The sequence below is a fragment of the Pseudoliparis swirei genome, chromosome 13, assembly GCF_029220125.1.
Source record: "Pseudoliparis swirei isolate HS2019 ecotype Mariana Trench chromosome 13, NWPU_hadal_v1, whole genome shotgun sequence".
In the NCBI taxonomy this organism is placed as follows: domain Eukaryota; kingdom Metazoa; phylum Chordata; class Actinopteri; order Perciformes; family Liparidae; genus Pseudoliparis; species Pseudoliparis swirei.
This window is the reverse complement of record NC_079400.1, coordinates 6,749,203-6,762,267: the sequence shown is the minus strand read 5'-3', so window position 1 is coordinate 6,762,267 and position 13,065 is coordinate 6,749,203. Positions and strand designations below refer to the sequence as shown.

The following is a 13,065-nucleotide window of genomic DNA, read 5'->3' as shown; positions in this document are numbered from 1 at the left end:
TTGCTTCCAGAGAGGTGGGTTTTGTGTAGCCACAAGCCCTCGTGGGGTTGCAGGTATTACACGGCCCACGATAGTCACTGTTGAGGGCTTACAGAAATCACAGGATTAGAGGCATCCGTCTTGGGCTCCCACAACAACAATTACTTAAAGCTGCCTCTCACCTGCTGCACCGAGGAGCAGAGTTGAGCTCCTGACAGCCACTCCACTCACTAGCTGCGGTGTGGGGGGGAGTGTGCGATTAGAGTATCTCCTCTGGCATTTCATAGAAGTGTTCAACGGGGCCAGCGATGAAAAGCCAAACGCGCGGCGGCGGCGACGCCTCGGCAGCGTCTTGTCAGAGTTGCACGACAGGCCTCAACAAGCACAGCTCTGGACTGAGGAAGAGCTTCTCACTCGATAACAATGACCCGACAGACGCTACGGGCAACCCACCGGAGGCGCTGCGACGACAAAACGCGGACAGGAGGTCCTGGCCGTCGGTTGCTGTCGGTTGCCACGCGCTGTGAACATGGACAGCCCGACAAGATGCTGGAGTCTTATGAGGCAAAGGACCAGGCTTCCTCCAGACATCAGGGAGAAAACCAATCAAACTCTGCCCACTCAATTAGAGCAGATCATACATCAGCCCCTCAGCCTCATTCAGTGGCTCCACAACGTTATCATCCACTTAACATCTCCATCGAAGATTATAAACGCATCCAATAGGAATCGCTGCCTCGCCCTTACAACTGTTCACTTTTACCTGTTGCATCATCATTCAAGATTCAAGATTCAAGATGTTTTATTTGTCACATACACACACAGGGTGTGCAGTGAAATGAAAGTGGCAATGCTCAGCAGGAATGTGCAAGGGCAACAAGTACACACTATTTACAATAAAAAACAACACAATATTTACAGTAAGTGTGTGTGTGTGTGTGTGTGTGTGTGTGTGTGTGTGTGTGTGTGTGTGTGTGTGTGTGTGTGTGTGCCTAAGAGGGGCAGTTGTGTGGGTCTATGTGGGGGTCCTGGTGAGGTCGGAGTTCACAGTCCTGATGGCCTGAGGAAAGAAACTCCGTCTCAGTCTCTCTGTTCTTGCAGCGTGACTACGGAGGCGCCTGCCTGACCGCAGCAGCTGAAACAGTCTGTTGTTGGGGTGGTGAGGATCCTTCATGATCCTGCCGGCTCTGGTTCTGCACCTCCTGGTGTACAAGTCCTGCAGGGTGGGGTGTGGGTTTCAATAGTGCCCCGCGCGCACTACTCTCTGCAGAGCCTTCCTGTCCTGAGCGGAGCAGTTGCCAAACCAGGCTGTGATGCTTCCTGTCAGGACGCTCTCTACAGCTCCAGAGTAGAAGGACTGAAGGATCCTCTGGGAAACTTTAAATTTCCTCAGCTGCCTGAGGTGGTAGAGGCGCTGCCTTGCCTTTCTCACCAGAGTGTCTGTGTTTGTTGACCATGTCAGATCCTCGGTGATGTGGACTCCCAGGTATGCACCGTGGAGAGCACAATAAATGCTGCACACAATACAAATGTTATATTATGAAATAACACTGAAATAACGACCAGTATTATAAAAATTAAAACTTAGCAATAAGCCAAAAGTGATCTGTAGAATTATTCATTTAGAGACCCCCCCCCCCCCCCCCCCCAAACATCTGGAAATTACCGACATCTTCATCACTTGGCAATAACATTAATGCATTTGTGCTTTCTGGCAACAACAACAAAAAACTCTAGACTCTGGAACAAGCCGTCCAAGGAGATCAGAGCTGCAAACCTCATCTCTTCTTTCAATTCATAGTTTCTTATTCTTTTGTTTTTTATAATTGCTTTTCTGCATTTTTATTTTGGACTTTTAGTTAATTTTATTCCATTTGGGTTTTAAAAGTGTTCCGTCTTTATTGTAAAGCAATTTTGTATAAATAAAGTTGATAATTATGAAGATAACCAAAACATTAGTGTCTGAATACATGTTTGCATACACACACACACACACACACACACACACACACACACGCACACACAGGGTGTATATAGAACGAGAGCATCGGGACGTACTGATTGAAGAGGACTCTGGAGCGGACGATAAACTTGAAGATGTACTCCAGCGCCTTCATGGCCTTCAGGAGCTGCTCCGTCAGCTTCTCAGCACTTTCCACGTAGTTCTTCAGGACTTTGGTCAACTTCCTTCAAACAGCAGAAAACAGAGCGTTAAATCTGCCGATCCCAGCGCGGATGGAACGTACGACTGTAAACGGCTGCGGCGCGTTAGCCGGAGGGTGAATAGCTCACGTGTATGCCAGCGTGGCACTGAAATGCTTCCGGATGTACGTCTCCAGGACAGGGTTGAAGTGTTGGAACTTCCTGTCGGCTATGAGCCCAATTATGAACACCTGTCGGGGAACAGAGACGTAGCCATTAGAATGTCAACCGCACCGCTCACAGCGGAGAGCAGAGAAACTGCCCGCTTTACTCGATAGGCAGCGATGGGGAAATTAAACACGATTTTATTCGAGCAGAAATACATGTTCTCCCATTTCGTGAGCCTGCAGGTACAGACTCTCTACCTCTCAGACAGACAAAGCTGTTCTTTTGAGATGTGGATTTGGATTCCTTGTGGTTTAGAGCTACAGCTGAGCACGGGAAACAGACAGTTGCATACAAACAAGTTTGCTGGTAAATCAGAACGAGCCAACACACAGCAACGGTGCCAGTCAAGAGAGGCGTTAAGCATACCAAAGTTTTGACAACATATTATATCTGCATCAGAGCTGCGAAGGCGTCAGTGTTTATTCCCACTGCTCCGAGTTCTGTCAGCTGCTTTCGCTTACCAAGGCATCGAACACCAGAGTATCAAAAGTGTCACTGTCAGAGTTCTCCATCATGATGTTGAAGAGGGCATCCAGAGTGTCTTGCAGGAACTGGAATGACACAGGAACAAAGCATGTCAGGCGCCGCAATAAGACACGGATGTCGCAGATCAAAAAGAGACGAGTTGAAAATCGCCTGATGAATGACCCGAGGTCCATGAAGGACCTAAACATAAGAACCCTAATAACAGAGTAAGAGACACGGAAATACATGAGAACAGTCAAACCACCATTCAGTTAAAATGCTGATGCGCTGTACATAGCAAGAAATATGCTAAATCCCATAGGTAAAACAGATGTTCATTGCAATAAATTGTTTTGTGAAACAAAATCTTAACAAATTAGAGCTATTTTTTAATCTACTTTTAAAAAAGACGGTACAAAAAAAATCCTTGAGTTATTCTCAAATCCTAATCCGAAATATCATGAAGGCAAACAAACCCAACTACAACTGTAAAGCGGGTGAACTCCTGCTCTGATGGGGCCACGAGCTGCCCTCTACATTCGTTAAGATGAGACAATATAGTTCTACGAAGACAGTTATCTTTTCCCCGTCTTTACCCAACAACACACACACACACTCGGCACTACCAACTACACACACACACACACTCTCCTTCTCTCGGGAAACGTGCTCCATCTACACAGACAATTTTGAGGCAGTGTGAAAACAGATGCAAGAATGTAAGAAACAGAGCATTCACAGTATAAAGAAAAGGCTCCGTCACCTGGGTATGGATGAGATTCATCAGCGAGCACCAAACATGCATGATGTAATATCACGAAGGCCATCAGGGTGATAAAAATATATATATATATATATATTAGGGCTGTCAGCGTTAACGCGTTAATCTATGCGATTAATTTGGTCGCGTTAACGCACTAAAATATTTTAACGCAATTAACGCAACTTTGTTTACTTCCGGTGTTCGTTGAAGTTTTTTCACTCCTCTGAGTGTCAAACCGCGGCAGTACGGTTTAACACTGTTTCCGTTTTTAAAACAATTATTTCTCCGTGAAAATAAGAAGCAGAAATCAGTTTAAACTCGTGGATGAATCAGTCGGGTTTCCTCCTGCTCCTCCTTCCTCCCGTCTCCCCCTCCGATACACAGAGGAACAGAGGGGCGACGTGTCGGGGGACGCGGCGCGGAAAGAACTCGTCACACGAAACCTTCAACGTGATTGGTCAATCCGTTTGTCTGTCAACATTTTGCGAAAAAAACAACCAATGATCACTCAGTAAATCACAAAGGACCTCCCACCTCACAGGTAAGGCTCATTAGCAGCCTGTCAGTCAGAGAACCAGAGGACACGGCGCGAGGACAATGAGCCTTATTTCAGAGCTGAGATTGTTCTGGAATGTTTGATGTATAAGACGTGGGGGTGTGTCACATGCAAAAGACTTTAAACGGTGAATTTACATTTTTTTGTAAAATGGAGAAAATGAGTCCAGCCTCCAGAGGGTTAACGTGACATATTTGAATGTCAGTCAGTTACCAAGGCCACTGGTTCTGCTGTTGTTCGGTGTTAAAGATGACAGGACCAATGGGGTCTCAATATACTTCTTTTTTTTTTACTAATCTGGATGTTTCACTGAAGAAACAATTTATCATCCACGATATTAAATACCTCGCTGGCACTTTATAGATAGGAGCCTCTTTGAAAACAGCTGTGTGAAATGTTGTCTTTAAAAAGAAGGAAAAAAACCTTTTAATCGCGATTAATGAATTTAAAAATGTGCGATTAATTAGTTAATTTTTTTTAATCGATTGACAGCCCTAATATATATATATTATGATAAAAACACAACTTGTCATCCTTTTTATCTGTGATCTAATCTTATCTTTATGTATCGAATAAACAGTATATGCTCATTGCAATGTGGATACCCTGATGATGAATCGTCTCTTAAATGTCATGTCGAGTGTGTGTTACATAATTGCAGCTACGGAGAACTTTGGAGAGCGTTAGTGCTGATGTGCCGGTAATAATAGCCACATAATAGTGGTTTAATGAACTGGTCCAGCTGTGGTTGACGCCTCTGTCTGGTCTGATCAAAGCTGTCTGGGTGAAGGACTTCCTCAGATACACCGCAGTCTGCCAGCCCGAGCTAAACTTTATCTAGAGGCTGATTTATTCGCCTGCCCACGCTGAGCACTTAAAGGGCCGGCATATACTTCTGACAGCAGGTCATCTCCTGCCCTTCACTACACGGTGTGTGGTTCCTTCCTTAGCAACCCGCTCCCTCCGACAGGAAGCAAAATCCTCTGTGAAAGTGCTGCCAAGAAGCTGCAACCTTCAGGAGCACCGAGGATGGGGACTGCCGTGTTTCTGTGGCCAGCTGCTGAGCTATACATGTTGTATTTGATTTGTCAATCTGGATAGAGGAGGTACACTTTCAAGGATACGACAGTTTTGAAATAAAGATGCCGAGTTAAGACTTCGGAAGTTTTGCGACTCGTCGTTAAAACAAAAAGACGACAGGAATGCCTTCCGCCCTCTGACCTTGACGACCTCGCCGCCTTCCACCTTCATCAGCTGACGGAGGTTCTGCTGCAGCAGGCTGGTGTTGGAGCGCCACTTCAGCAGGCCCAGCAAGTCCACTGAAACAAACACAAACACGCAAACAAAGAAAATCCATTAGCACAAAGCGGAGCGTGATGTTCATCGCGGCAACGATAACGCGGCGTGAAGAGGGATCGAGAGGCAGCGAGAAATGACAATTACGGTTGAACAGTTGAATTTAATGAGGGGCCATTTGTTTCAAGTCAGTTAGTGAATTTCCTAAACGTGGCGCAAGTCATTCTATTAGATCTCTTACTTTAATCATGGAAAATTAATTTAGTCACGAGAGGAAGAGTCATGATGCGATTAATCCCTCAGGGGAGCGCTCCTTCAGGCCCCCTTTGGCAGTTTATCAAATTGGGAGCCTCAAAATGTCCATTTGTTAAGGGTTAGTAAGCGCCGGCTCGTGAAACCCAGTCAGATCTTTTCTAAAGTTAAAAGACACTGGATTCATAATTGATTATGACCAATCGCCGCAGCTATAGTCCAGTGCACATGTGGGAGGAAAAGACAAAACGCCATGTCGCAGATTCATAATGATTTATTAGCCGGCGTAGAACAGCAGCGTCTCCCTCCGTCTGCTCGCCATGCCCGATTGGCTCCAGGATAGCCAATCAAACGTGGCGAGAAGGTGATGTTCGCCCGTCAACTGCAAACCTGACAACCTATCAGCGTTCAGTCCCGAGACCCCATCTCAAATAACCGGGGATCCCCCTCCCCATGGAGTTCTACGTTCGAAAACGACAGGTTGAGACGCTCAGAGAGAATGAAATGAGAATAAATCATCCCTGGGGCACAGCAGTTAGAGGCCACGCCGCCTGTAGCTCATGGGACAGTGTGTGGGATATGTGGTTCGCATTGTGCAACAAACAATATCTTGCCTGAGAATGGTTGTCTTTGTAGCCAGTCGAAAATAAAAAGCGTCAAAGGTGGCAGGAGGAGAGCGGCTGAATAATCAATTCAGAGGGAATAGGTTACATTGTCACTGGACAATTGATGAAATGCAAAAGGCTTCCCATTCAACAGTTTGTTTGCGATACAACTTCCCTGACAAGAGTATTTATGCTCATTTTTAAAAACGCACAAACAGAACCACTAAGTCTTAATAGCTTTTACATTAATAGTTATAGCCTTGTATTTGGTTATAGGCTTGTATTTGAGTTTACAGGGTTTTTAAACACTGATGCAAGAGCAGCTTTAGGCAGTATAACTAGTACGTCTCCCTCTTTTTCACTTAAATCTATTAATTCAACATTTGTCTCCTTCTGGCTAAGGTAGGGACGGGATGCTAATTTGCCTTTTCAGCAGGCTCCGCCCACTCCCATCTCTGCTGCCATAAGAGCCCCGACTCTCCTCCAGCATCCGTTTAGCGGAGCACACTGCAAACACCCAGGGACGAGCCGGCAGCCACTTCACAAGAGCTCCCAGCGCTGGGACATCGCACGCATTAATCGAGTTTAATTAAAAAGGAGCGTTTCATCTCAGGTGTGGGGATCAGGGACGGGGTGCCATGTGTATCAAGCAAGCAGTCTGTTGCAAGGGGCATTCAAAGTGATGCCCCCCCCCCCCACCCTCCCCCCCAGTGCCTCAGGAGGTAGACGGGGCTGTCAAACTAACTGTACTTTGGGCACTGCAATGGACAAGCCTCTACAACGTCAGTCCGTTTGTTATTGTCCGGTCAACACCCCAACATTTAATTAGGAATTAGGATATTAGAATACGGATTTGTTGGTTTAGAAGTGTCTATAAACTACAAGATAGTTTATAGACAAGCTAGCGCCAAGCTTGTTGCAAGCAATACAGTCAAAGTTACATCAACAAACATTTTATTCCAAATATCCAAATATAAAATAAGAATTAATAGCAAAGTCTCCTCTATTCTAGTCTCCTCTAAACAGCGTTTAAAAAATCCTCACAGCAACGCGTTTTGTGTGACATCGTTATCACAAATCAAAGCCACGGTAACGTCAGCTACTTCCGCCAGCGCAGAGCGAAGTGTTGGTCAACCGGCTGATGAAGAGCAGAGAGCAAACTGAAGGTGGGAGCTCGAAAAGAACCTCTTGACTTCAATAAAGCAGACAGTCAGAGACACATTGGCCCTGCATCGATTTATTAAAAGAAAACCTTTTCCTCAAGCTTTGGCGTGGGATGACACCCCGTGGGAGACATGTGTGTCTCGCACACACACACACACACACACACATCCGTTTAAACAAACTCAGTGTGCAGTGGCGACGAGGCGTCTTGATCCCCAAGCACCTACGGGTGCCGAGCAAATCATCAGCAGAGGCTCGCTCTGCAGGACGGACTCTTCTCACCAGGACACGCGCTGCTGCCAGTCGCTCTCCCACCGGGAAAATGAAATGTGAAGTGGACAATAGGGAGAGGAAAGGGTGATGAATGTCTTCTCCTTTATGTTAAATCCTCTACGTCTGCAGGTGAGACGAGGGTCTGAGCCACCGACGTGACTTCCCTATCGACTGTAATCGGAGTGGGCGAGTTCTGCTTCTGAAACTCAGGCTGCTGACATCGCCACCAAATGAGCCCCGTAGGAGGACACACACACACACACACACACACACAGACACACGACTGTATTTAAATGACGTATACCACAAACCAAACATAATAGCCCTCAAAGGGAACTGTAGCTGCGCACACGGTCTCCTTCTTTCACACAATATGACGTACGCAGCAACGACAGGTCTAACCAGGCCTGTTCTGGGTTCTGTGGCTTCAGAAGCATTTGCTGTGCATGTTATCTGGATCACATATAGGAATGCAACAATGTAAACAATCTTGTTCTCCCAGGTCACACGAGGACTCCGCATTAGTATGTGGCGGGTAGAAACACAATCTTTTAATTCAGAAGATGAATACGCAGACAGCTGTTCCTCTGGTTCAGAGCGAGTCGGGTGAAAAGCCAGAATATCCGCGGCGCATCGAGATCAACCACCGCGTAGGTATCTCAATATTACAAGAGGATGCATTCCAGTTAATTGCTCCGATCTATGGAAAAGCAGCTCACGGGTTGCTACAAGTAGAAGGGAGCAAGAAACACAAGCTGACACACACACACACACACACTCACAAAGCTCCGAAATAAACCTCCAGGTGGGCCCAACGTCTCTAGAACACTGTTGTAAACATCTGCTGTGGCGAGCAGATTAAACTACTGGATTAACTTCCACCCTTTGTTTCTGCCGTAATGTGCATGCAGTTTTCCATGCAGTGAGGGATTATCACCAGAATTGTGGGGGGGGGGCTGAACATCAAAGCGATGTTTCCATCTTCCTCGTTCACTACGGTAAAGTCGAGTTGTAAAGAGGCGCAATTATCCTTTATTAAAGCTACACGCTTTAAGAGAGGACTTTGGTGGATTCAACACCCCACAAATTGCTGATATTCTCCGGCCTACTTTGCAATAACACCTCAGGATTATATCATATTTCGCACATGAATAAAATGAACAGGTTTGTAGGGCTTCTTTTCTACAGGGATACATAAGACTACATGAAAAGAGCGCAAAGAACTCGGCCACACAAAACATCCGGTCAACAGTTCACTCCGAGCGGATCCTTCACGTTGCCCTTGTCCGACTATTTAAAATGATCTTTGTGTTAGCATGAATAAAAACTTAAGGGCACAAAAAACTCCATATTTAAACAGGTTGTTGCTTTTGGGCGAGCAAAACAATTAATTTATATTTGAGTCAAAGCTCGCCTGCGGTGTGGATCTCTCTGTGTGTGGGTGTGTGCGTGTGTATTTATGTGTGTTTATGTGTGTTTGTGTGCGTTTGTCCAAACGACACCGAGAGGAATGAGGAAGCTTTCGTTTAGGCTCCAATATCAATGGTGACTAAGTCCTACATACGCAAAAAAAGAACAAAGAAAAAGCCACGCAGACATTTAGGATGGTGTGACTGTGAAATCGGAGCGAGGAGCATTTGACCGCTTACACGCAGCGGAGCAGCTTTTCCCACAAAGCACACAGAGATGACCGCAATGTTAGCACAGCCTGAAAATACCAACATGTCCAAGAGTACCGTCTGCTGGGATATAGAAACATATGTAAAGGCTGGGGGGGACAAAGAAGCCAAACCCCTAATCCATTAGCCACAGAGCAGAGATGGGGATTTCTTAAGCTCATTAAATGTAGATCTTCGCAGCACCCTGGGAAATTACTCTGCAAGACTTACTCTGGAAGCAGAGCATCGGTGGACTGACTGACACCGGCTGCGAGAAGGGAGGCGAGGAGGAGGAAGTAGGTCAGGAGGAGAAAAAGATGAAGGACAACCATCAAAAGAGGAAAATGATAACGTCCGGAAGACCAATTTCCCCCGGGCTGCAAACAAGCAAACGTTTACGAGTGGCGTTCGGACAAGTACTTCTACCGCTGTACAGATGAGTGTGTCTGCAGAAAACACTTTGTAGAGCAGAGAATGAAGGACAATAGAGAGAGTGGAGCGTAAAAGGCGTTACCGTTCTGCGTGAGCTTGGTGGAGCAGACCAGGGTGGAGATCTGGAAGGAGTCCTTGCTGATGGAGCAGTTGCCCAGGTTCTGGGAGTTCTTGCCCGTGGTGGAGTAGCCCTTCTCCTCCAGCTCCAGCTTGGTGGCGGGCAGGCACAAGTACAGAGAAGAGTCCTCCAACTTCTTTGCTTCTGCCTGGGTTCCCAGGAAAAGACGCGTGAAATCTGCTCTTTGAGTCGTCATAAAGTCTTTGTTCTAGTACCGTGGATTGTTTTGAATGTTTTTTAAATGCTTTAAATTGTGTTTTACTGTGAGTTATTTGCCAAACAGTAACTGACTGATAAAAAATATAATTGAGAGAATTTTTTCCTACATTACCTTTTCTATTGAGATAAATGTGCACAGTAAAGGTATCATTATACAAGGGATTTTAATTGGAAAGTAATTTCCTTTCATTGCAGGGGTAGAAGGCAGAGAAGCGATAACTACTAATGAGATGGGGACAATTCTTCTACTTGGACTGTGGTCACGAGGGCCGGCTCGTCGCCACAGGGCGCACCACTTCTCATTTACCTTGTACACGATGAGATCGTGCTCGCCGTCCCTCAGGGTCGTCCCGTCGTACCTCATCAACTTCACAAAAGCCAGAGCGAATGTCTTCTCCGACTTGTCTTTGGCTGCAGGGAAGAAAAACAAATGTTCCTCAGTCATGAACAAGCTAGCAGACAAATAAAAACTGATAATCCCAAATGTAAATCTAACAGGTTCCGAGTCAGCTCAACAAACTCTTCCTCCTCCTCCTCCTCCTCCTCCTCCTCCTCCTGATGATGTCTTTCAACGCTGTGCCTGTATCTGTTCAGAACGTATCTATTATTACTACACGAAGAGCAAATACAAATGGGTGTGATTGAGTTGTGGGAAAAGTGGGAGGTGCAATGACAGAAATGATTCAATTAAAAGCCGATAAATGCAGCGTCTGAGCTATCATCATAGCTTATTAATAATATTAAAGCCACACGATTTGGATTAAGATCTCCCGCGAGTCCACTTCCTGTTAGCGTATGAATAAACACTTGCACTTGATGCAGCGGTGAACAGTTTGTGCAGCGGTGAACAGTTTGTGTAATCCCTCCAGGGTGAAGGATGCTCATTGTGCACACACACACACACACACACACACACAGGGGGAAGCGCTGCATAAACAAGACATGAGAGTTATGACTTTGTCCTGTAACCAAGCGTCTGGAGAGGCCAACATATATCATCATGGATCAACAAGCTCAAATGTACATGCAGGGAGACGTGATTCATCGGAGTATCTCACGCATTGGATCTGCATAAATCACCTCATTGGTTTGCTGCCTGCAGCCTCGCCGGTGAATAATTGCTGGGCCGGCTTGAGAGGAACCAGTGGAGGGAAAACACTGTATGCATGCCACCCAGTCGAGAACAATTTATTAGAGACTTCCTACAGAGAGAAAGAGACTCTGCATTGTTTGTGGGGGAAGGGTCACTTTCAGGACAGAGATGCATTTTCTTCAGCCAATCAGATTTAAGGTAGTTATCAGACCTCGATATGAAGGTCTGACACATGGTTATGGAGAGGGTACATTGCATCAGTTGACTGGCATTATCTATGATCCAAATGAAAAAGCTAAAATCCAGCATGTCCTGTATATGAGTGGAATATGCAACAGATTTACAGGGAACCAGAAATCCAAAAGGCAACTCTGTGGAGGAAATACCGAGCGGCTTGACGCCATCACAGATGCAGCCAATCAGAAACTTGGAAGTTAGATTAATGTGTACAGGGATATGAATGACCAGGTGTCTCTGTGATGGGATACAATGTTAACACTCACTGACAGGGAAATAAAAAGGCCTACGCCACCTCATAGAATTCAGCCAACATGCGTTTCCAACGCATCCCTCTATTGTCAATCGTCAGTGACGAGTTAAAGTTTGGCAGCATCAGCGTGCCCCTCCAGTCCAAGAGTCGCTTGAGGTGAGCCAGTTTCTAAATCAACCATTACAGCCAGATAAGAGCAAGTCACAGAGTTTCAAAGGCCTGCCTCGTAACGGCATTAGTCCCCGCGGAAGGAAGCTGCCAAGCATGACAAGAAGGCTCTCCAAGTGGATTAAAAGCCAGCACCGAGCTCGGAGTCCTGGCGCTTTCCTCCGGACCACCTGCGAGGGCAACAGAGCTGAAGGATTTTGGACCTGGAGGATGACAGCAGCTGCAGATTGCTTCACAAAAGGAAAGCTATACTTCCCTCTGCTGACATCCTCCCTATGACCTGGCTGTTTACCGCGTATGTCATGGTATACACCCGACGTGGCTCCCAGTACCCCACCGAAATTGTTTTAGCCTGCACCACTTCCTGCTGGAGGGATGGCCTCGCCATGTGGCAGGCAGATGGGAAAGCAGGGCTGCCATATAGCAGGCTTCCGTGCTCTCTACGCCACCAAAATTAAAAACAGAAGGCGAAGCGACACTGGCTGCATTCGGCCCGACACCGGTCCCAATAAACAACTGGGTCTCCTCAGGCATTTTTCACATCCCAGCTGTAGCATCTGACGAGCCATTTCATGATGCTGCTTTGTGCAGGGACGAGCTAATACCTCGGATGAATGGGACAAAGGGTGAGCTTCAAAGTATTTATCACCGTGCAGCACATCTGCTCCGATTGGATATCTTCCATTTGTTTTTGCTGCGGATAGATTAGCAGCCAATTTTTTACAGCTGTTCATCGGCAAAACTGACGATCTGATATTTGTACTCACAGTCTTGCGATGAGCGGTGGCGAAAGGTAAACCGCAAGTGGCTCCGGTTCACGTCCTCGATCGGGATAGCAACCTGAGTTGAAGGACAGAGAGGGACCCTGTGAGGCATCTGCAGCCATGAACTCGTAAAGCACTTTTTTTTTTAGTGGCAAAAAAAAGGCCCGAATTTCTAGTCATACTCTCAAAAATTATTTGAAACCAATGACACGTAGAATAGTTTGCAACAGAGTGAGACTAACGTCGTCCCGTTGTCGATATAAAACAGACAAGGACAAACTGAGACCTTCCCCGTGGCGAGCTAACAGCTAATGGCGCTAAACTCTCAGCAGGGCCGAGAGTGTCTGTGAAATGCACTGCTGAGGCGTTTGTAATTTGGTTACAAACGGTTTGAGTCGTC

At 46.3% G+C, this 13,065-nt stretch overlaps 1 protein-coding gene across 2 annotated transcripts in view; it reads right to left on the bottom strand.

The window, feature by feature from the left end:
- The window catches only part of dock1 (dedicator of cytokinesis 1), a 164,511-nt gene that overhangs the window by 114,173 nt on the left and 37,273 nt on the right, over positions 1-13,065 (bottom strand). For both annotated transcript variants that reach the window (XR_008833447.1, XM_056429061.1), the window contains exons 16-22: positions 12,669-12,741; positions 10,458-10,561; positions 9,896-10,079; positions 5,355-5,452; positions 2,811-2,900; positions 2,272-2,372; positions 2,038-2,166 (exon numbers count right to left, since the gene is read on the bottom strand). Coding sequence is in view for 1 of the 2 variants with exons in the window: in XM_056429061.1 (XP_056285036.1) it covers positions 2,038-2,166; positions 2,272-2,372; positions 2,811-2,900; positions 5,355-5,452; positions 9,896-10,079; positions 10,458-10,561; positions 12,669-12,741 (779 nt within the window). In the remaining variant the exon portion in view is untranslated. The remainder of the gene's footprint in view (positions 1-2,037; positions 2,167-2,271; positions 2,373-2,810; positions 2,901-5,354; positions 5,453-9,895; positions 10,080-10,457; positions 10,562-12,668; positions 12,742-13,065) is intronic.